This window comes from Tinamus guttatus, unplaced genomic scaffold, assembly GCF_059628265.1.
Source record: "Tinamus guttatus ecotype Peru unplaced genomic scaffold, ASM5962826v1 Tinamus_guttatus_pri_ptg000325l, whole genome shotgun sequence".
NCBI lineage: Eukaryota > Metazoa > Chordata > Aves > Tinamiformes > Tinamidae > Tinamus > Tinamus guttatus.
This window is the reverse complement of record NW_028288859.1, coordinates 914,875-938,200: the sequence shown is the minus strand read 5'-3', so window position 1 is coordinate 938,200 and position 23,326 is coordinate 914,875. Positions and strand designations below refer to the sequence as shown.

General features: G+C 41.0%; 1 protein-coding gene across 2 annotated transcripts in view; it reads left to right on the top strand.

Annotated features, from left to right (window-relative positions):
• The first annotated feature begins 5,176 nt into the window (after positions 1–5,176).
• Positions 5,177–23,326, top strand: part of EPC2 (enhancer of polycomb 2) — a 43,443-nt gene continuing 25,293 nt past the window's right edge. The window contains exons 1-2 of one of the 2 annotated variants that reach the window (XM_088529157.1): positions 5,177–5,611; positions 21,592–21,751. In XM_088529157.1, the coding sequence (XP_088385283.1) occupies positions 5,459–5,611; positions 21,592–21,751 (313 nt within the window). In that variant the 5' untranslated portion in view covers positions 5,177–5,458. The remainder of the gene's footprint in view (positions 5,612–21,591; positions 21,752–23,326) is intronic. The other variant, XM_088529158.1, reaches the window with a different exon arrangement.

The window sequence follows — 23,326 nt, the reverse complement described above, 5'->3', positions numbered from 1 at the left end:
CAAGGGTGGATTTTCGACTAGGAATCCAAACTTATATTCAATAGGAAACAGCTGCACCAGGTTCTGTCAAACAACTGGTGACCTCTCCAATACCTTTGGTAACCTTCACATATAAAGGATACTTCCTGCCAATTTAAACCTATTTCTTGACATAGGTATTTTTGGTATATGACTCCTAAATCAGGAGATTTCTGCTGCTTCCTAGCTCAGGAATTTTTCATCACTTGATCTTCCAGCTATAAATTTTGGGTCTTTTCATAGTTGCCTTTTTATTGGTTTTACATGGTGCCTATTGCTATTGGACTCTAATTTTCAATCTTCTAATTTTCATTCAATGCTTTAAATCTAACAGCCTCCCAAGAAGCTATTCCAGAGTAGATTTCAGGTTTGGGCTGATGGCCTTTGGTGACCTGAAAGAGGAAAATGTGCAGGCAGCCAGTCCCCTGAAGCCTTTGAATACATTTGTGATAGAAATGGTTTGGAACAGCTGATATATTTAACTGCGAACATTAGCCACTAAGCATGCTTAGTAGCTACTTTGATCAAGCTCTTTTTCCTGACAAAAACCCCTTTGAAATGAATAGGACAGAGGTTCCTTTCACTTCAATGGCAGTTTTCAGAAACAGGGAGAAAGGAGGACTTCATAACCTTTAAAAAGACTCCTAGTCCATTCATGTATCTCCTAGAATGCCCAGCACTTTTCCCTGTGCTGAAGTTACTCGGTCAGCCTCCTCGCTACATTTAGGCTCTCTTCTAGTGAAGCTCTGCTTAAACATGAGATCAAAAATCTCTTATAATGAGGCTGCTGCTTCTGCTGCCACGACAGGAACCCCGAATACACAATAGTTGTGTCAATGACATTGGAAACATTTGCCTTCTGAGCACAGAATCACCATCATTACTTTCATAATCTTCTCTTCAGACCTTCACGTGTGTTGCAAAAGATTAACATTCAGAAATAATTCTTTTATACACTTTGTATCTAGAAGATTATTTCTGTGCATTTAAAGTCATTAGCATCCTAAACTTCTACTTAACGGTTAATATAATACATTCATTAAAGTTTCAAACACCCCACAAGACTGAACTATACCATGCTATTTCAGAGGCCGTTAACCACTTCTGGACTCTCTATTTCTACACTGTCTCTGCAGCTTTCTACGCTTCTTTCTACCTTGTACTTAGAAGGAAGCAGCACATATAAAACAAAGAACTATTAAATGCTCATGATACGTCATGCTGCAGTAAAGCACATGGAGAATTCTTAACATAATTGTCCATAAACAATGCTTCTGCCTCACGTAAGATGAACACAGGGAGCTGTAAATTATTAGCAAGAAAAAGAAACAGCAAAAAAAAAAACTTGCAAAGAGACTTTGAGATACAATCCAGTCTTTAATCAACCATGTACAGTGTGACCAAGCATTCTTGATGTTAAACATCATTACAGAGAAATGGAAATGGAAACCAGCGTGCTGGGTTAGCTGTGTAAGCAAACACCATTGCCTGCATCTGTGACAGGATATATATTTTTCCTACCATCTTATGACAGTATCCTTGAAGTTTTATGCCATTATATATTATTGGCTATCATACTGTTAATGGTATGCTTGCAATAAAACAAGCATCTTTTATCACACAGAACAACAGGCTGGGAAATTTGAAAATAATTATGGCTAAAACGAATACTACTATAATTGCAGTGAGTCAAGTCGTCAGTTCTTCCTGGATTTCCTTTTCAGCCTAACTCTAACAGATTTTCATAGATACATGTGTTCAAACAAAACTTGGTATTTTTGGTCTATGCAATACACAAGGTGCACATTCAGCTGCATTATTTAACATAGAATAAAAATAAATTGTCATGAAGACAATTAAGAATCCCACTACTGAACACATGATTTTGTTTGAGATGTTGTTTCCTTGGTTTGTGCATCAGAAATAAGTTATTTTATTTATAGGTCAAGTAGGGCTGACAATTATTTTTACAGCTAAAATCTGTTTTAATTTTACCTGATTAATGCACAAGAGTATGTACTAAAAAGATGTATGGCTCTGACTGAAAGCTAAGCTACTTAAAGTATTCATGTAAGTTGAAACTTTAGTTTTACTCATGTTTTCAGCTATATGCAATAGGTTTTATTAAACATATATGTATGTATGTATTTATATAGATATTTTAAAAGTATACTGTGAGGCATCTTTTGTTTTTTTTTAAGTGCATTGTGTATAAAAACAAAATAATGGGATGACTTTAGGACCAAGAGCCCCCTTGAGGGTAAATATGCTACATTTTTTTTTGTTTTGATTTAAGCAATGAAAAAGGAAAAAAATATGCACAGAAAGGGAGTAAGGTTATTAGCGGTTCAATTGTGCTAACTGAAAAAAATATTACGGCATCATATAAAATGCCTCTTTCTTGCTAGAAATGAAGCAGAAAGAGGAAAGTCCTTCTTGTCATTTAGCCACTTGAGGAAGCACTTCAGGAGGAACTGCCTGTCCCACGCAGCTACACTAATCCTTTAAAGTGCATGTTATTTGTATAGCAAGCTGCAACGATGGAGCTATATAATGGGTGTTTATACAGAAAATTCATGAATCATGAACTGAAAATGCATTTTATTTACTGACACTGGAACTCACGCCTCCATATACTTTGCCAACTACCCCATCCTTATTGCAGCTTCTACATTTGCAGACACAAGTGGTGGAACTGTATTGCTACACAGAGCTGAAAGGATGAACAAGATGTAAAGACTTCCCCTCAGGAGGAGGCTGTAGTTGAATTTGACCAAAGATCTGAATATTGATCTTCTAGTGCTGCACAGGAAGGCTGAAAATCCAGTGCTTATGCAGAAGAGCACAGCAATTACTCTTTGAAAAACGGTAACCTTCAGCTGCTACCAAGCAACTGCGAATCAACCTGGGGATATCAAATCAGCTTTGGGTGGTGGAAATGCGGCTGCTTCTGAAACGGTGCTTAACTATAAATGCTAAACTGTAAATGACACAACTTCAGCTGTTTGTGCAAACAGAAACCTTGCTGGAAGCGGTTGTGAAAAAGTAATCAAATCTCAACTGCAGAAAGAATTTCAGACCTGAATCTCTGTGCAGTAATTCCCACAACGGAACTGCTCCCGATTCGCAGTAACGGGAGCTTGAGAGATTTGATGTAGATCTCCTTACCTGGCTTCACACCCAGGGCACGGGCAGGTTCTGCACGGCCGCACTCCTGGAATCTGCTCCAGAGCTGCCTCTCTCTGCAGTTCCAGCACCTGGAAGCACACGGCATTGCTACTTAGCTCTCTGACCTGTGATACACTTCTGCATGAAGCTGCTAATTAATTAAGGGCTAAGCATCACAGTTTTGTTCCCTGCTCCCTTTCTCCTACTTTTTAATGTTCATGATTATTATTGAACATTAACCTAATGTTTTCATAGAAGTAGCTAATATAATTTCAAGATGTCTTTCCCGAGTTAATCCAGGTCTATGGGTTATGTAGGTAAAGTTACTTTTGTTTCTTTTTTCTTTTTGTGCATGATTGAACTTGTTCCATTTCCCTTACTTCTCTCTCTAGTTGATGCAGTTCTTCACTCATTTTGCAAATATTGTGTTTACAATGAACAGTTGTTGCATTTCTATAAAGAAGTCTATAAATAAGAAATGTATCACGTAACTAATAAACTCCTAACCCCTCTACAGTTCACAGATTGAACTTATTTAGTCAGTACTTTAGAAAAACAAAATAAAACCAAAAAAAAAATGCCCCAAAACAGTGTTAAATATAGCTGCGCTGAGCTGCAGAAGTTAACATGGTCTAGTTTTATTTGTCTAACATTTTGAGCTAGCTCCAGAGGCAGAAGACTGTCCTGACATCTCCTATCTCAAGATGTCAAGATAATATGCAAGTGAGGAGGTATTTGAAGTATTAAAGCCATTAAAGTCAAAGGGCTTTGCAGACTTAAGTCAATACACTGGAAAGATGTGGGAAGCTCTGGAAGGGTGGAGTGCTGTGGCCGTGCTTCACGTGTGTAGTTTGGGATTATTTTCTCCATGTTGGGCATACCCCCTGTCTGAAAGCTGGATGTGTTTCACGTGTGTAGTTCGGGATTATTCCCTCCATGTTGGGCATACTCCCCGTCTGAAAGCTGGATGATTTGCTCTTGGTCATTTTAGTGCACTATGAAAGTATGCTAAACCATAGAGGAACGGGGCATTCTGATAGCAGAGGAGTGCCAGCACATACAATGCACAGAGGAGTGACGTTTAAGGAACTTCAGACAAATTCGGTACAAATTTTCATACATGCAAAGCTCTGCATTCTGCATCCTCTGGAGCGTCTCCCTTTCCCGGCTCAGGCTGCAGCTCCGCGGCTGCCGCGCTCAGCGGGACACGCGTGGCTGCAGCGACCCGTCTCCTCACGCGTCGCACACCTGAGGGGGGCTCCGCACCACCCAGTTACCTTCTGGCAACCCGTGTGAAAACTCACTAGCCAAGTTTTAATCCTCCCGCAAAACGAGCCTGAATAACCCCGAGTTAGGAAAGAAAATACACAGCGGCGTGAAGTTTTGCTGCTGCCCACGGCTGACAGCGGCGCTGCTGGGGAGGCCCCCGAGGCGGTCCCCGGAGGATGGGGACACCTCCTCGCGGCGAGAGGTTGGGGACACGCTGAAAAGCGCCTTAACGCGAGCGCACGGCGCGTCCCGCCGGCTCGCGGATGCCGCGCGGCTCCGTGACGAGCCCTTCTTCGGGCCGAGCGTTTCGGGGAGAAAATGCCCGGGGTGCCAATGCCCTGGCCGAGGCGGGGGCGGCCGCGGGGCTCGCAGGCTCCGTGAGGAAGCGGCGCCGTTTAACGGCCCTAACGGCTCCTAACGGCTCCCAACGGCCGGCGCGCGCGCGGGCGCCCACCCGCCGCTGCCGGCGCGCTCCATCCCAAAGCGGGGGGGGGAAGAACGGACTAGGCGGGGGGAGCACAGCGGGCTTCCTCCCTCCCCAGAGCCAAACGCGCACCCAGGCCCCGGCGGCGCCCCGGCGCATCCCGCCCCGGCCGCGCTGCCCTCCCGGCGCCGCCATCGCCGCCCGCCCGCGGTGCGCGCGCACCGCGCCCCCCCCCTCCTCCTTCCTCCCTCCCTCCCGCCCCCCCCGCGTCCGCCGCCGCTCCGAGCTCTCGCGTTGGCTGCCGGGATCGCTGGCCGCTTTGGTTAATGTCCGCCATGTTGGCCATGGCGCAGGGAGCGGATCGAGCGGGGCCGGCGCGGATCTGAGCGCGGCGGGGCGCGCGCCGTGAGCTGCGGGCGGCCCCGCGGGGAGCTGAGCCGGGGCGGCGGGGACCCTCCATGGTGTTGCGGGCCGGCTCGGCGAGCGGCTGGCAGGCGGCGGCGGCGCGGCCGCAGTGAGGGGGCCTCCCCCCCCTCGCCCGCCCGCCCGGCCCCGGGCTGTTATTGTGAGGGGGAGACAATGAGCAAACTCTCCTTCCGAGCCCGGGCGCTAGACGCCGCCAAACCGCTGCCCATCTACCGCGGCAAGGACATGCCCGACCTCAACGACTGCGTCTCCATCAACCGCGCCGTGCCGCAGATGCCCACGGGCATGGAGAAGGAGGAGGAATCGGTAAGGGAGCCGCGCCGGGGGGGCACCATTGTTTACCAGGCGCGCCCCCCCCCCTTCCCCTCCTCACGGGAAAGAGGCCGCCGCTATTCACCAAGCGCGCTACGCACGCGGCCCGCCGCGCCGCCGCGCGCTGCCTGCGGGGCGCTGCGCAAAGAGCGCAGCGCGAGCGGCTGCCCGGCGCCGTAAGCGGGGCCCTGCTCCGCCATCTTCTCCGCGTCCCGGCTCGCGAGTGCTTCGCTGGGCGGCGCGGTGCGCGGGGGAGGCCGCCGCGCCGCCCCGGAGGGCGCCGGAGGCCGAGCCGGGCGGCCGCCGCCCGCGGCGGCTGCTCGGACGCGCGTGTGGGTTTCATAAAAGCGCTTCCCACCCCCACTTTCAATAAATAAATAAATAACAGCGCTTCCTGCTGCAGCGTGCGCGCCAGCTGTCAGGCGCACCAGCCAGGCGCGCTTGCACTGGCTGCTGCCCTTTTAGGCGTTTACATTCCTGTTTTTATTACTCTTGCGTATTATTTTTGATTGAACGGCTTGCTTTAAAAATGCAAACGTGATACTTTATCTCCACTCTCTAGTGCGATAGGGAGAAAGTTTAGTCCCCTTCAGGTGAAGTTTCTTGGTGTTTTCGAAGCATTTGGTCAGCACTTTGAAAACGCGTGCCCACAACTCTGTTGTTTGCACGTGCTGTTGTATTTTTTTATATATATTTTTTTTCTTAATCTGGCTCTTGTGCTGATTGGAGTTGTGTCTAGCGTAGACTTAGGCTGTTGCTTGTTGTGTCTGTGCTTGCATGTAGAGCTGATAGTAAAGGCACCCTCAAGAATTTCTTCAATGAATCCCTGTCTCCGCCTCAGCCAAACCTCTGTGCCTGTGGATTGGCTTTTCGGAGGTCGCAGCTGTCAGAGGAAGCTTCGTGCCTTTCCCATTGGTTTTCCCACTTGGCTATCGATATCAAACCAAGTCCTTCTCTCTCCCACCTTTGGTTTCCTCCGCTGCTTATCTCGTTGTGGTGCAGTCAGTCATACACAGCGAACAAAACTAGAAAAGAGTGAATTTGTCCCAGAATCTGCGAGTGTCTTTTAAGTGCACACTGTTGTGGTATTGATGAAGCAATCTTGTGTGTATGTGGGTGGGGAGTATAATTTGATTTTCTTAGATTTCAGTGGACTCTACATTGCATTTCTCTATTAGCATTTGATATTTAAAAAGCATGCATTTTTTTAAAGAGTATTTTCTTAATAAATCGTGTTTTAGATTTGTTGATGGAAAACTTCTCTAAGAGTTAAAGCAAGCCAGCAGCTTTTGGGCTGTTTAAATGATTGTGAAGAGGATCAGAATTGCACTTTAATAGAACTGCCATAGTGTTGTACTAAAATGTTTCTCTTGTAACATTGAGGGGTTTTATTCCGCGCTGAAATGGGTCTGCATTTGACTCATTTAGCCCTAATATCAAAACAAAGTGGTCATTGGAGCAATACATAAGCAGAATGCTAGATGCATCAGCCAAACAGGAGCATTAACTCTAATAGATTGTTTCTATTATTGCTACCTAATGACAATTTCACTTTGGGGATGAGCCTTTCCCTGTGCCGCACAAATAATTTTTGATGTAGTTTTTTGTTAGTGTCATATAAAGCACTCTGCGAAAGGCTGTTGTAGATGGATATTTCACTCTAAACAGCTTTTATCATTTTAAGTGTTACTAAAATGTGATCTGGTCTATTTTGTGAGGGACTCGGGCAGGGTGGGTATATACACACATTTTTTGCAGATATCTTAATTACTTAGGTGTCTCAGGACCTCAGGAAAACTCAAACTTCTGCCAGGAATGTGTCTTTTAAGAGCAAGCTGAACTGTTAGGGTAGCTAACTGTTAGGGTAAGCTTACGACTTAAACCTGCTGTGCAAAGACGCAAAGTTCGTGTTATTGTGGCCCCAATTTTCCTCTGTCCTTGGTGTGCCGCTGTGTCCCTGGGAACCCTCGGGGAAGTCAGAAGGATCTTGTGGTTCAGTGAATCGTATGGTTGGATGTTATCTTCCATGTCTGGGTTCTACCTGGAAATAGCTGTGTGTTTACAAGTTTTAAGATGGCTATGGTTGGTCAGTGCATCTGGCCTGCTGTTCTTTACAACCCAGTCTTGATAGGTGTATGAGCTGCTCTGTTCGCCATTCATATTTAGTATATACAAAAACACAAATTTTAATCCACTTGTCTCTAATGAAATTTAGTTTTGGTAATAAAATTCTTTTTTTAAGTAACAGTAGTGTCTTTGGAACATGGAAATGTTTGAAGTTTGGGGCACTCTGTCACCAATTTCTTATGCTACTACTACGATTATTTCCGTTAAAATGTCATACAGTCACTGTCTGAGAAGCACAATATAAAACACCAGTCACCCTATTACAAAGAACACTACTGATAAGTGTGAGGGTGAGCATCTTTATAATTTTATTTTTTTATTTGATTATTATTCTTGATTTTTTTTCTCATTTCAGTGTCTTGGGGATTTGCATGCACTCACACAACCTTTTTGAGATCAGATCAGCAACTCATTTTTGTGTTGTAATTCGCTTGGAGATTCCAGTTGTGAAATGAAGCCTCCACTATGTAGTATGTTTATGTTAGCAAGCGTTTATAATTTAACCAAAATTAAACCTCAGGAAAAGCTTTTTTGTTTGTTGGGTTTTTTGGGGGGGTGAGGGGGTGGTTTGCCTTTATTTCATATAAAAGGAGAGTCACAATTAAACAGAAGTAGGAAGATGTACCTTTATTAGTTTTAAAGCAGGAATATTTTATGTTGGCTATTACAGATAATGTTAACAAATCGTTGCTGTAGGAAGGGGAAAATTGCAGAATATATAAGGTATTGGGTCTGTTGCTTATCCCGTGAGTATCTCTATTTTATTTTTTATTTTTAATTTAAAACATATTACTGTTGAGTTGTGCTTTTTAGGGTGGGAAACGTTAAATAATGAGACAGATTCAGCCTGAGGGATTTCAGAGATGGATTTAACTTTCTGCGAGTTTTTCCAAAGTTAAAAGCACGGTGGTAGTCAGAAATGTCAGATACAGAAATCCCCTATTTTCTATTAGAGCTCCCTGGAGGGACACTTCAAAATTCCTCTTTGAACATATTATTTATAGATAGGTTTGACATGAAATAAGGACATTGTTATGGTTATTAAAATGCTGACTGAGTAAGAATAAAAAGGAGTGAATTTTGTTCTCAGTCCTGGAGTAATCACCTTGGGATGATCTGTCAGTCATTTAATGTAGTGTTCAATTTTTTTGTGTTTTGAAAGTCTGGAAATAGTAAATTGAATTTTTTTCTTCTTGCCTTTCTTTGTCTTCTGCACTCACTTTTTCTCCATTCCTTAGTTCATTGTGTTTCCATTGTGACACTGGAAACTTGAATTCACTATTTGGCTGTCCAGGCATTGTGGGGCTGGTGATGCTTCTAAAATACCACACTGCTTCTCCGTTTAAAGCAGGAAGCATTAATTTTGCACAAATGCCACTTTTGCTTGAATTCTTCTGCTGATACAGAGTACCATGCTGAGTATTTTTGCTGATACAATAAACTGGAAGAGTTCAGTCAGGAGCACTTAAATATATATGTATGTATGCATAAAGGTGATTGCTAATTTTATTTTTCTGGTGGTGCCTTTTTTTTTTTTTTTAAGCATGTAATTTTGACTCCATCTTACTGTCATATTCTCTTGAGTTTATTTTTACATCTGGGCAGTTCTTCTCTGACTTTTTTTTGTTGTTTTGTTGTTGCAAAATGAATGAGTAGAAACCTTTCAATTTTTCATGGACTGGTTTTGTCCTTCACGTGTGAGAATAAGCACATTGGTTGGAGACTTCAGCGGCACTCTGGTCTAGTTCAGTTCTGAAATGATCACGTTTCCAGCTGGTAGTAGTGCTGTAGTGAACAGCACCGGAGAGAAAATACACTCGGATTTGCTTATAGCCAGGAGTTCCAAAAAGCGAATTACTGAACCAGGAGAAACCAGGCAGTCAAGCTTTTTGGCTTTTCTGCTTGTGTTTAAAGTCTTACATGCACATTTTCCAGCTTATGTATTTTTTGTACAGTTAAATATTAAGAGACAGGGTCATTCCTAAGTGAAAGGAAATGGCGTTGCTCACAGTTACTTCCAGTATGAAAGCCAGTAGCCTTGTGTTTCATATGTATTCTGCTCCTTGGAGGTGTGTTGATTGCTTCCCTGCTGCTGACTTGTTTTCTGCAATGAAATCTGCCTTTGGAGGTCAGCTAACGGTGTCTGTCCTCCTCCTTGGGTCTTTCCCCTCTTGAAACACTGACATCTTGCTGGGAAGCATAACTCTTTTAAAGCTGTTTTGTATCTGGAAGTATTGAAGGTGATTGCTTTCATTTTATTTTGTTTTTTCCTTCCCCCTCTTTTCACAACTTAACAATAATTATTTGTGCTAATTAATTTAACTAGCAGGTGCCTTGAAATACTTAGATAGCTTTAACTTCATAATGACGGTGGTACCTTTTATAGAGAAACTAGGTTCTGTTGCTAGTTCTGCTGTTAATGTAATACTTTAAACAAGCGGCTTCAAGAAATACAATGAAGTATTAAGATGTTGATTGAAAATAGCTACTTGTTGCCTTCTGAGGCACTCAGATTTTGTTTTTAAAAGTGCTGGAAGAAAGATGGGTAGTGTGTTAATGAACATTGTAGGAGAAATGCTGTAATAAATTTATGTTGAAGTAACTAAGCAAAGAATCCATTTTATATAGCACTTTTCTCACAGCTGAGCTTGTGAAACTATGATCTCCCCACTCCATACCATTGCTGTCCCTTCCCATCCCAAAGAGGGAAGAGAGCTCTGGGAATGTTGTTTGCACTTCCATCCGAGTGTTAAGTGTTCTGCTCCTGTTTGAACAGAAATGCTAGGTATTATCCTTTCAAGCTGCTGCTCAAGTACCTTTTTTGCATGAAGAGATAGGCTGCTTTTTCTATTCATTTCTTAGCAAACCTGTGTGTATATATATTTATACGCACCATGGAGCAGACACCATATGTAGTAGTGTTACGCTGCTTAAAAGTACAGTCTTACAGTAATGGTATAGAGTCTTCTATAGTAAACATGTGCCTCCCCTGAGGGAGGGCTCTGAATGGACAGAAAACGGACCAGCTAGCCTTCCAAGCAGTTATGCAATTGCAACAGCAAAGTTCTTACTATACATGTAGTAAGATATATATGTGCACTCTATATATACACAGTGTGTGTGTGTTTATTATTTAAATATAAAACTGTTATCTAAATGTGGATGTTGGCATGTTTTTTCACTGGTTTAAACTCTTTAGAAAAAGCAATCAGCACCTGTCTCATTAATGACTTTGGATAGTACCCTAAAAGCTCAGTTATATTTGAATATTGTCAAATTTAAAACAGTTGAGTTTATTAGTAAATGATTAAGTAAATGTCACTTATGAGATAAACTTTAAAGATGCACATTTGCTTGGAAGAATAGCATGTAGCTCAGGAATATTAGAGCAAATGGGAGCTGTGCAAATAATAAGACCTCTTGTGTGGACTCACTGTTACAGAGCCAGTTCTGATTTGAGAGATTTGTGTGTTGGAAATACATTCATGACCTGTAGTTAACCCTCAAAGTTGCTTACAAATGAGGGACTTTGTTCTTCGGGGAAGAAGTCAGGACAGCAGAGGGAAAAATGAAGGATAAACAGAGGAGAGTTGAAGTTAAAGTGTGTGAATATTCTGTAAATTAAAAATCCTCCCATGAGAAATTTTCTTATGACTGTAAAAGTGCAGAACCTCAAAAAACAGCACTTTCATGCAAAGCGAAGCGTACTCAGGACAATGGACTACCCTTAGGAAAGAAATGACTTTCATTTTATAGGAATGAAATGGCTCTATGAGAGGACAAAAACCCTGTTGCTCCCATTAGAAGTTTACTTTTTCAGCACCTTTAGCATTTTTGTGCATGTTCTGAGGCTGCTGGATGGAAGCGGGTGATGACATAATGCTGCATTGTAGTTTTGCCCCAAATCCTCTCGATGATGGGATGCTTTACTCATAGAATTTTCAACTTTAACTTTATTTTTGAGACTTCTTTCCCTGCATTCAGGTTCTGCACTTTTCTCCCTCCCTTTGAGACCTGCTGTATCATGCTGTGCCCTCCTCACAAGTGCACTTTTAAACTCCATTTCCTAGCAATTATTTCACTTTTCAGCTGTCATCCTCTATCCTTCCTTTGCATTCACCTGCAAAATATTTTTGTGGGCAGAAAGTTTTCTGTCAGTGCACCACTTGTATTCTGTAATACTCTATTTGCTAAGAATATTTTGCCCTTAAAGTTGTTTGGACTGCCTGAACTTGACAGGGCAGTGGGGACGAAAATTTCTCTGTGGAATTTTGAACCAGTCGGTAAAATTGGCGAGTGACTTAACTGGCATGTTAACTGGTGAGTTGTTAATTTGAGTAGGTTTTGTTTGAATTTCCTCTGAGTGTTGTTATGTGAATGAACCCAAATGCTGTGAAGGTTGCTGCTAAGACTCAAACCCATGCTCGGTTTTTAGAGCTTAGCACATTAACACTTACTAGCTAATCTGTGACCAAGGGACTTCTAGAACAGCTGAGCCAGTCTAGCTGTGGTCTGTGCTAGCAGCCATGGGATGGCTTTTGTCTTTCTTATCCGTTATAGTTACTCTTGTTTGTGCTTTCCTAAATCCTGGCCAACTTGCTTGGAGAGTGGGAAGTAGAAGCATCCTCAATGGCATCGTAAAGGGCAAGCATTGGGAATGGAGGAATGGGGGACCGCCCTGTCCGTGTCGTGCTCGGGTTAGATGGATGCGAGCTCTTATCTTACAACTACGGTTTAGATAAAGCCGTGTTTTGCTGCAGGCTGGAGCAGTGTGTGTAGGGCCAGTTAACCCAGGTCTGTGAAATCTGCCTTAACTGGATGAGGTGCCTGAATCCTTACTAGAGAGCACTGGAAGCTTTAGTGCATGGAGGTCAGGGCAGATTCGCACCTCTACTCCTTAGGCAGCGGTTTTCCTTTGTAGGTACTGTTCCTCAGGATGAGGTGAAATGCCAGGAGGAAAGGTTAGCTACATCTCAGAATCCTTTAAAATGTTTCCCTGTTTACGCACTCTGTCATCTCTAGAACTTCTCAAGTGTGTGTAGTAATTTTTGCTTTTCCTTCAATTTAAGATTACTCTGGAAAGAAATATCTCGGGCAGCTCAGTAGGGTTTTCAATTACATGGTGCTTCATGTTGCTCCCGTTCGGCAGAATTGAGTCAGCTTCATAAAGCTTTTGTATTGATTATGTCAGTTAAAATGTTCTAATTTATTTGTTCAAATTAACAAACGTTACATTTGCTTATGTTCATCTTGGTATCAGTTATTTTTTGCAAGAAAGACCACTTCAGCTACTAACTATTCAAAGGCTATTTGTAATTGAGTTTGTCAGGAAAGCTAACATACTATGCCTTATTTATGCTTATCTGAATAGTTTCGTGCCTTAGCATATTTGTCTAGCCATTCAACTTTTTCAAAGATAAAGAACACATTAAATATTTACATAAGTAAAATTACAGTTGAATATTAGGTGTCACGGAAACAGTTGTTGGTCAAGGCAAATTGTAGAGCTGAAATGTTTAACAGATTAGAGAAGAATTGAACCAGCCTGCGGAGGGAGCAAGAAAAGGAGATCATCACTTGATGAAACCAAAAGTAGTATTGGTATAGAGTGTCATAATTTTATGTTCTGTTTGGAATAGTTCTGAGTCAAAAAAGAAATGCAGTGCTCTATCGTGTTATTTTTAAATCTTGATTTTGATTAATTTCCAAAATATGTTATTTAGCTAAATAATAATCACCTTTTAGTGTTAGTCCAGGTATCAGTTTAAAATATTTTTTCTGTACTCAGCAGAATTGTCCTAAATGTAAAGGAGCAGAAGGGGCAAGTTCGCAGGAAAAAGAATCTTGAGTTCAGATTTTTATGACCTGTGTTGGTGCAGTTTTAATGGCAGTCAGTGGTAATTAGTTACATGCCTAATTTGCATTTGTTCTGATAAAATACCTAATCCTTTAAGGCAAAAGGAGAGAATGCCATATGCGATCTAGTCCTTTCTTAAAACCAACATTTTATTTTTTATGCCTTTTTTTTCCAACTGTTTGTATTTTAATTTGTCATTCAGTCAAATAGTAATAAAGTGCAAGTCTCAGCCATGCAAATGGAAAAAGCTAAAATAACCAACCTGTGTTGCTAAATACTTTTTTCTGCTTTGAAGCACCAATTCTATGTGATTTGCGTGTGTGAACCTTAAACGAAAGTAAAATACTGGCTGTCTAGCAGTGATATCTAGTGGTCGGATTAAGAGTGTCTTTTTTTAGACTTTTTTTTTCTGAGTTGACCTCTTGTAATGGGAGGGGCATTTTTATGTTCATCTCTGGTTTTCATAACTTTGAGGATACTTGTCTTAAGCTCCATAAAGTAGAAACACCCTGGTATCAGTGTGTATGCTTCCAATTTTGCTTTTGTATGATAAGTGCTTTGTAAATTTATTCCTCAAACAAAAAGGGTGGGCGGAGAGGTCTTATCCCCCCGGCACATATATACACATGCATGCACGCATCATATGCCCAAACACACATGGAAAGACTTAATAGCCGTGTAGGAGAGAGGTACTGCTACTGCCTTGTTCGTGAACTCCAAAGTTATGTCTGAAACTCTCCAAGAAAGTCCATCCCTGAGAGTCTGGCATCTAAACTCTTGGTAGCTTCATTGCAAAGCCAGCAAGTTCTCTCTTGATCACAGTAAATTACTATTATTTTGGTAATGCAGGTGTTTCACTTAACAGCAGCGCATTTTTATGCACTTAGATTCAAGATGAGATCTTTGACAAAAAGGTACCACAGTTGCTTTGCTACCAGTCACGTCTGACAAATGTGTAGAGCAGGTAGCCTTCTGCGTGGGGTGTTTCAGCCCCTGACTTCTTAGCCACTGCAGGGTTAATTACATAAAAATTGAGGGGGAGAATTTATGTATGTAAGCATGTATCTTTCTATCTCAGTTCTGCCTGATTTGGGAAAATCAAGTTACATTAATTGAAACAAGAAAATAAAAAGGAATTCCTGAAAGGTAGTTCAGTAATCTCTTCTGTGTACACAAACTGCATTTGCTACATAATGAATGATAAAAATGTATTAAGTGGAGCTAGATAGCTAGATGATGATAGCTACTTTTTTTTTAATTAGTTATTACACCATTTGTAACAGTTTTCTCTTAAAATGCTGTCAAAAGGCATCTCAGAACAAAGTACCCTGCTCTTCAGGAAAAAAAGTATTTTTCACAAAGTGCCATATTCAGTCTATCCAAAGGGAATTTTTAATAACTTCAGTAAATGGAACTTCAAAGTGAGTTTTGACAGCTTGGATATTTGACTAATTAAATGTAGTTTTGAAATGCAATACTCTAGGATTTTTTTTTTTTTGCCATTTTGTAAACAATGACTTCTGCCATTAACGTGTTTGTAGAGTCACATTTATAGGAATGAGAGATGGCTTGTTGCCATATTGCTGCTTGCTGCATTGGGGAGGGTAGTTGCTGGGACATCTTGCAATTATCTTGAGTCCATTATTACATAGGGTGATGGAAGGACACTTTTGTCAGACTGTCAGGGAGGAAATGAAGGAAGTTTTTGCATGTATTAGTCCTTGTTGGACTTTGTGTATCCACAGGTCCTATGTCAGCCTATTGTATCTAGACACCAAGTGTTGCGCAAAGGATTGAGCCCAGTTATTTTTTGTGGTCTTTCTGTTGTATCTTTTCAGCCTTCATCAGCATTCTTAGGAAATTTTCAGAAAAGTTGTCTATAAATAATTTTTTCTCCTCAGCATTTAGATAGCACCAGCATTGCTTAGTGAGATTATAGCCACTTGAGAACGGAAAGAAAGGGAGAAAGCAATTGAAAAGTGTGTACATCTTCATTGGTGTCTTACCCGTTACAGGGCTTCTGTGAATTTTTAGGGCAGCATAGCATGTTTTGATTTCTGCCACTGCCTTTATTGAGTGGCTTGTAGTAGCAGTCTGGCGTTAATTCACCATTTATTTTCTTGTGTCATCATGTGGCAGTAAGAAAGATTGGAGGGAGGGGAGTGATTTTATGATTATTAAAAATGGGAGCCTGGTTTGATACATTTGGGGCTAATAATTGTTTACAAGGAGTCTTAACAGAGGAACAGATTGATTCGAGTGGAGGAATGCTCCTAATTCAGAGGGTTTTTTGAAATAGAGGAATTATATTGGAAAAAATGGTATAGCGAAAAGTGAAATTGAGAGGTGGTTCTGTGAGTCCTCTCCACTTACAGTGAGGGATCACCATACTGTCTCCTTCTCTAAGAGGAAAAATCCTCTAGTGCAGCTAGTAGAGAGAAATTTGTTGTATAAAAATGGCTTTGTTTCAAATGCATAAGCTTGAATTTAGTATGTGAATCTTTGTTGCTTGCTCATACTTTTTATTTAATGATTAATAAACCTTTCAGCTGCTCAGATCCACTTCTACTTATGATTGCACCAGAGCAAGAAGTCAACTATGCTGCAGATAATTGGCCATTGTTTTAATCCTGCTGCACAGATTTACATGTCCAGGAGTCACTAAATATTTTTTGCTGATGAGAATTTTGCTGATGAGCTGTTGTCAGTTTGAGAACAGTTCTTCCAGTAATCCCATGGGAGCAGAAAGTATAAAGGCCCTCTGCGCAGAGGAGGATAACATTACATTGCTGCTCTTTTTTTTTTTTTTTTTTTTTTTTTTTGAGACAGTTAAGAACTGAGTGAGTTAACTACAGGAGGAAACAGAAGGTGGTCTCTGTGTTTGAGCTTCCATCTTGGAAATCTTTATAGATAGGGAAAAATAGGAACTTTGAGGGCTTCCTGACACTAAGGTGTTTTTTTTTGTTAGTACTGTGGACAGATACTACCTAAAACTTGCTTTGTGATAGCTATTGTTGAGATATTAAAAGACAAGTGTGGTACACATTTTGTATTGAAATTCTATAGCTTTTGTTTCTTAGTCTGCATATTAAATATAAAAATGTCAACTAACAGTTTCTATGTCTTAATATTATATTCAGGCTTTGGTGAAGTTTTCCCCTTCCTTCTTTCCTTTGCTTGGGTTCTGTTCTGGATTGCAGGCAGAATGCAAGGCTGGTTCTAGGCTATGCAAGAGATCGTTCATTTTGAGTAAATAAATCTGTTAGTAAATTGATTTTTTCTTTTCCCGTCAGATTTTAAATAGTTTTAGTGGAGTGCTACACAGTTAAAACCACTTATCTTCCTGAGCGAATCAATTTATCAACTACATTGTGGTATGTTTTGTTTCGCTTGTATCTTGGTAACATCAGAGCAGATACTTCTTTCATTAGCAGTATTTGCAGCACTGCAAATTTTAATCTAAATTGTGTGTCCTCAAACTCTGTTGTGAAAGGACTGACAAAACTTTTTTTTTTTTTTTTTTTTTCTAAAGTGTCACAGTAAACAGCAGCGTGCTTGGGTACTTCCTACCACAAAGTCTTAATAATAGCAAAAGTGTATTAAAACAACAAACTACAAAATTGGAAAATGTGAATAAAGATGTTGAAATAATTTTACTTAAAAATATGTATATGTACCATTGCTTACAGAATATTCCGGGATGAAGGAGGAGACAGAAATGTTAGTTTGCTCTGAACTTTCTTCTCCTCAGATGTTTGAACCCAATACAGAATTGCCTGCTGCAATTTCATAAGTAAGGCCAAGAGCAGCTTTTCAGTAAGAAGCTGGCATTCAAGCATAGGGATCTCCAAACACACACATACAAAAACTTAGCCCATTTACTTGAAATAAGTGCTTCATACTGAAGGACAGTAATGGGTAGACTGGCTGTAGAGTTAAGGAAAGAAGGAAACCCATCTGTAGGATCAAGTGTGTTGTTCTTCAGGGTAAATGTAACTCTATTAGGTTAAAAAAAAAAAAAACCTACTTCCCTTAATGTTCATGAATAAGTCACTAGGTAATATTCTTCTAACTTCATTTTTTATAATGCTGAACTGTTATCATACTGAAGAAATTTTCAGATGGAAAATGATCATTAAAATCTTTGGCATCACCAGGCTGGAAGGACCAGGCAGCAGAGGGATCTTGCTTCTGAGGCCTGAGCTTGAGCCAGGCCCGCAGTGTGTGCGCCCAGAGCATGCCGGGCCTCATAGGTGTGTGTGTGTGTGTGTCTGGCTTCCCCAGGCTGAAGCTGGGGTTTATTCCCAGCCTGCTGTGTTGTTAGTGGCCGTGGTGATGGCTGGGAGCTCCAGAGTGGCACAGGGAGTGGATTGACGCTGCCTGCACGCAGGGGAGCTCGATGGGACTCACCGCGGTCAGCGACCGCAGGGACCCGCTCGCAGCTCTGGTCGGGTTGCACCTGAGCAGCCAGCGCGCATCTAGGTGTGTGAACCTTGCACCTGGAGGGCAAAACTGGTGTTATGCTAAAGCAACAGCTTGCGTGAAATAGGGCAGACTAATTTTGGAAACCTCTGCTCAGTGAGAAAGGTTTGTTTATGTTTTGATTTATATATATAAATTTTGCGGTAATAATTCTTTAACAGATGCTCCATGGCAGCGTATTATGTATTTCCTAGGCTACTATCACTGTTTTCTCTGTGTTCAATTATTTCATATTTTTTTAAATCTCTCTTACTGTGGGGTGAATGCACTTTAAAACACAATATGTGTATTTAAAAGCCATAAGGGGGAAAAATAAGGGGCTGTATTTCTATATTATTCACTAAATTTATCTTTAAGCTTTTAAAAGGATTATATTTCAGCTTTAATCGAGCTCTCGATATTTTTTTCTTGTGAAGGTCGTAAGAGTTTTACTTGAATTCTGTACTCTGTAAAACTCAACTGTTTGGGGTGTTTAAATATCCTCCTCTTAACTTCATGTTCAGTAGAAAGATTTTTGATTTATTCTAATTTGGGGGGAAAAAAAAAAGGTTTATTTGCCTGTGGTTTGAAGTTACTGAGTAACAGTAATACTGTTCGATATACCTCTATTTGTTTGAAAGTTATTGTGTGTGAGGGCTTTTTATAGTAAAGTGACCTATTGTCAGCTTTCCTTTAGGATCTCTTGGTGGGTTTACTAACAGTGTTACAAAAACGGAGGATCAAAATTACTCATCTGCGTTGTCTAACAAGCTGTGGAGCTGTGCTTAGGCCTAAAAGATCTTCTGCATCCCAACTGCCATGTGTCTGCTTCTGTTTCTTTTTCCAAATGTCAAACCTTTTTTATCTATTAATTACTTAGGCCAGTGTGGTTCTGTGTCTCCCATATGAGCCAGTTTTAATGTCACTTTAGAAAAGTGTCAGTGTTTGTTTTGTTTGGGGAGCAATGGGATGTTGGTTGAAGTGATTTAATCTGTGATGAATCAGTCTTTAAACGAGCTCTGAGCTTTGTGTCTTTAAGTATTTTCCGAACTATGACTTGAGCAATGTTGACCTGAATAAAAATACCAAGCTGGAAATGGAGTAGGAATTCTTTTGTTTGCAAGTATCCTTATATACAGCACCCTGAGTTTACTGTGTGGGATTGTGTGTCCTGCAAAAAGGTGGAAAGGAATTTATTTGAACAAATTAGAATAATATATTTGATTTAAAAAAAAAAATGCCAACTCTTTCAGATGTTGTGGCCTCTAAAAATATAATGTCACCACAGATAGCAAGTACAGGAAGGAAAAACCACAGCATGGTTTGGGACGGTGGCTGTGAACAGGGAAAGTTGGAGAAAAAGATGTTCGCTATATAAAATATATGCTTTTAAAACAGTGTTGTCAGTTCCATGTAATTCTGCCATGCAGAGGAGCAACTGATAACGTGAACTGTGACTGTGAGTAAATAGAGGTACAGCTATTATTTTTGATCAAGGTAAAAGGATGAGAAGAGGAAAAGGAAACCCTGACTACGTGGAGTAAAGTAGGGATTAAGAGAGCCCAGTAAAGGCCTTTAAGTCCCCATGGTTCCAACCAGGACTGTACCTGCTAGGTACATCCCAGTAATTACTTGATGCCCTGTGGACTCATATCTATACATTCGTGCTCAGTGGTGCGTTTTGTGTGCATGCTTATCATCTTGACAGACTGTGTTTGCATTTTTATTTAAAGTGTAAGAAGAAATAATTTACATAATTTAAACTGTTTGGGTGGGGGGAGAAGAGTTAAATAGCAAAGTAGGGGAGACAGCACAGATCTGCACAGATCAGGCTGTGAAAAAATCATCTAGATTAATAAGATCTTTTGAAGAGACAAGTGGATTGTCCTATAGAGTGATTAAGGATAGCATGAAGGGAGCTTTTAATGTCTTCTGCAAATATCAAGAATGGTGGAAACAGACTGTTGGACCTTTTGCACTGAGATGTGGATCACTGATATGGAATCACAAGGAGCTTGAAATGCATGGAGAGAGAATACAAAAGATGGAAACAAGATGCAGATAACACAGATATAAATGTTCTTGGTCCTTTGGACATTTAGGGAGGAAATCCATGAAGATAAGGGATCCAAAAGCTGCTGGAAAAGCTTGACTGTGTGGCCAGTAGTTAACAGCTATCAAAACTTCCATGGCTGAGGGAGATTTGTGGTGACCAGGAGAAAATGGCATTATGTCCAACTTCAGAAAAAGCAAGCAAAAGGGCAGATTTGGGGTTTACAAGCCGGTCAACTTCACTTCCTTTCCAAAAAGGACATGGAAAAGTGCAGCGAGTATATTTGCTGATCCTCCTATTGTAGAGGATGATGGTGGCTTGCCAAGCAGTGGAGGTTTCATCTAGGTGGATGCTGAGAAACTTGAGGACAGGGCCAGCTAAAGCTTCACAACTGTGTTAGGAGAAGTCTGCAGTCCCTCCCCAGGGATGCACAGACACTGGGCATGGATACAGGCTGGGATCTCTGTCACCGATGGTTTTCAGGGCTTGGCAAAGTCCTGGTTGACCTATCTTAGAGGTGGTGATGATGGGCTCGGGGCGGGAGGCTGGACAAATAACCTGCAGACGTCCTTTCTGGCAGCATTTCGGTGGGATTCTTGTGTGTGCTGTGCTGCCAGGAGGCAACTCTAGGGGCATTAACAACTAAAAAAAGGCAGCAAGAGAATAAACCATTTTTCTTTAAATCGATTTACATAGTTCTGTGAAGCTCTACAAGACATGTTTTATTGGTGGAGTGACAGGATTACTCAGTGTGTGGTAACTCAGGCAGATCACACCAGGTATTTGATTGCATGCTTGTCTTAATAGCATTCACTTGGGAGCCTGATAGTTTGATTTAATGTCATTTTATCTGCTACAAGAGGTTTTCAATTCTACTCTTTCAGTCACTGACTTGTGGTTGTATTCTGACTTTGCAGAAATTGCAAAAAGATCTTTCTGCAAGATCTTAATATTTAAGAGGCTACCACTTACAAAATAACTTTGATTACATAATTCAAAAGATTTGCTTTTATACATTGCCCTGAAAAAAGATGTTCTGCAGAGTTAGAAGAGGAAAAATCCAGTCTTTACAGAATTTACCAAATGTATAGTACAGAGTGTGTGAGTGCCAGGCAGGTGTGTGTGCTAGATTGCCTTGCAACCAGGTTGCCAAAAGGGGCTGGTTTGCTGCTTATGGTGTTGGTACCTTGTGTTGTGAGGCAGGATGGATGCTGGAGCTCATTGTGGTGAGTGAACCCCAGAAACCCAAAATGGGGGAGAGAAGTCTCTTTTCTGTTCAAACATTCCTTTTTTTTTTTTTTTTTCTCCTCAGCAGTTGATGTGTGGGAATGGGTAGATGATAGTCCCTGGAATAGGCAAAACCAGGTTGCATGGATTTCTGTGAAAGAAGGGAGCCTCAGAGCAGATTCCAAGTCAGCAATCTGCACTTGTATATGTTGGTATCTAAATAAACAAATTCTAACTTTCCTCCTGCAGGAACACCATTTGCAACGGGCTATCTCGGCACAACAAGTTTTCCGAGAAAAGAAAGAGAGCATGGTTATCCCAGTTCCCGAAGCAGAGAGCAATGTCAACTATTACAATCGTTTGTATAAAGGAGAGTTTAAGCAACCAAAGCAGTTCATTCACATTCAACGTAAGTTCACAATGTGTTTTTTCTTTTCTTAACCCCCTTTTAATTACATAGAGTAACAGTCAAAAGAATCTTGAAGCCAAAGTTGCCACAATGTTCAGGAAATCTGAAAAGCCTTGAAAATCTGAGGTGGATTTACATACCTAAAATCCAGTTTTTCTTTTGAGGTTTGATAAAGTAATAATTAAAGGTGAGATTTTTTTCCTGCAGTACTCAGTTCAGGGTTCTATGCTGATGTTCATGTGCAGTAGCTAGCCTTGTGTTTGGTGTCTTAGTCAGCTGGTGTTGCTGAACAACAACAGGAAAAAGGAAGATCTGAAGAAAAACTGACTCTAGTTGCCTTCCAGTTGCTTATAGTAATGCAGGGAGTGAAAGGGGTTAGTTTACTGCAACAGTTGGGAATGACTGCTGATTCTGAAGATGTATCTAAACAAAAATCAAGTAAATAGAAGAATTTTGTAACAAAAATCAGCTTTGGTTCTGCTGACTGTAACAAAGCTCTTGAAAGTTCAGCATGAGCTGGACTAAAAGCAAAGTCTAAGTTAATCACTGTAGCATGTCTGACTTATCTAGGGCCAGGTATTTGCTGGGCTGTCAGTAACAATGATGTTTCTTGTTTGCTAAAATCATATATTCTTTCAAGAGCGAACTCTTAGTTTAATTTATAGCTAAATGAAGTATTCTTTTCCATGTGTTTGGCGCTCTATATGTTAAAAGGTCTCATTAGGAAAACGAATCATGGGTTTCTTAAGATTCATTTGAACATTATCTTGGGTGCTGTTCAGTTGAGAGCAGATAGATGATATTTATGTTCCAGCTGCTCAGTTGTTCTTTGGCATGTGAATCATCTTTGTCCTCTGCAAAATGTCATTCTAGAGGGTTATTTTGTGACTGGGACTTCTCCTAAGAGTTACCTTTGTAGCAAAACAAACTTTGTAGTCAAGTGTTGTTGTAGTTTGTGGGTCTTCGTGGTGAAGAACAAGGTCAGTGTTGGCTGCTCATCACTGATTTCTGTGTTGTGGTGGTGGTGTTTTTTCCTAAATCATATTGGAAAGGCTATTGATGGAGTTATGCCAGAGCATCTTGGACAGGAATACAGTCCTCTGCTGTGTTAGTTTTGGGTTTTGTGCAAACAGTATTGATTTTATTGGATTTCATCTTGCCAGACATAAAGAACACGTTGAAATTTCTGTTCATCACACCCATCTTGGCTGTCTCAACAAGAGACTCCTGATCTCTGTGGAGATTTGAGCAGAAAAGCATTTTATGTTGGAGTGTTTTCTGCTTTTCTTACAGGAGCAACTGAACTTCAGGTTAAGCAAATGATGCTGAAATGCAAAACTGTGTATTGAAAATCCTCCTCTTTTCTCACTACGTAGTGAAGTCTCTTTTTTTATTCTTTTCTCATGTGTTCCCAAAATTAGAGATTTTGGGAAATAACATGGTTAAGACACAGTAAGGTTCACACTCCTAAGAAATGAGCCAGAGGAAATTGGTTAAATTCTTCTATTTACTAGAAGCAATAGAGCTGTATGTAAGGCAGGCTGACTGACTTAAGGTCTCTAAATGAGGAATGTA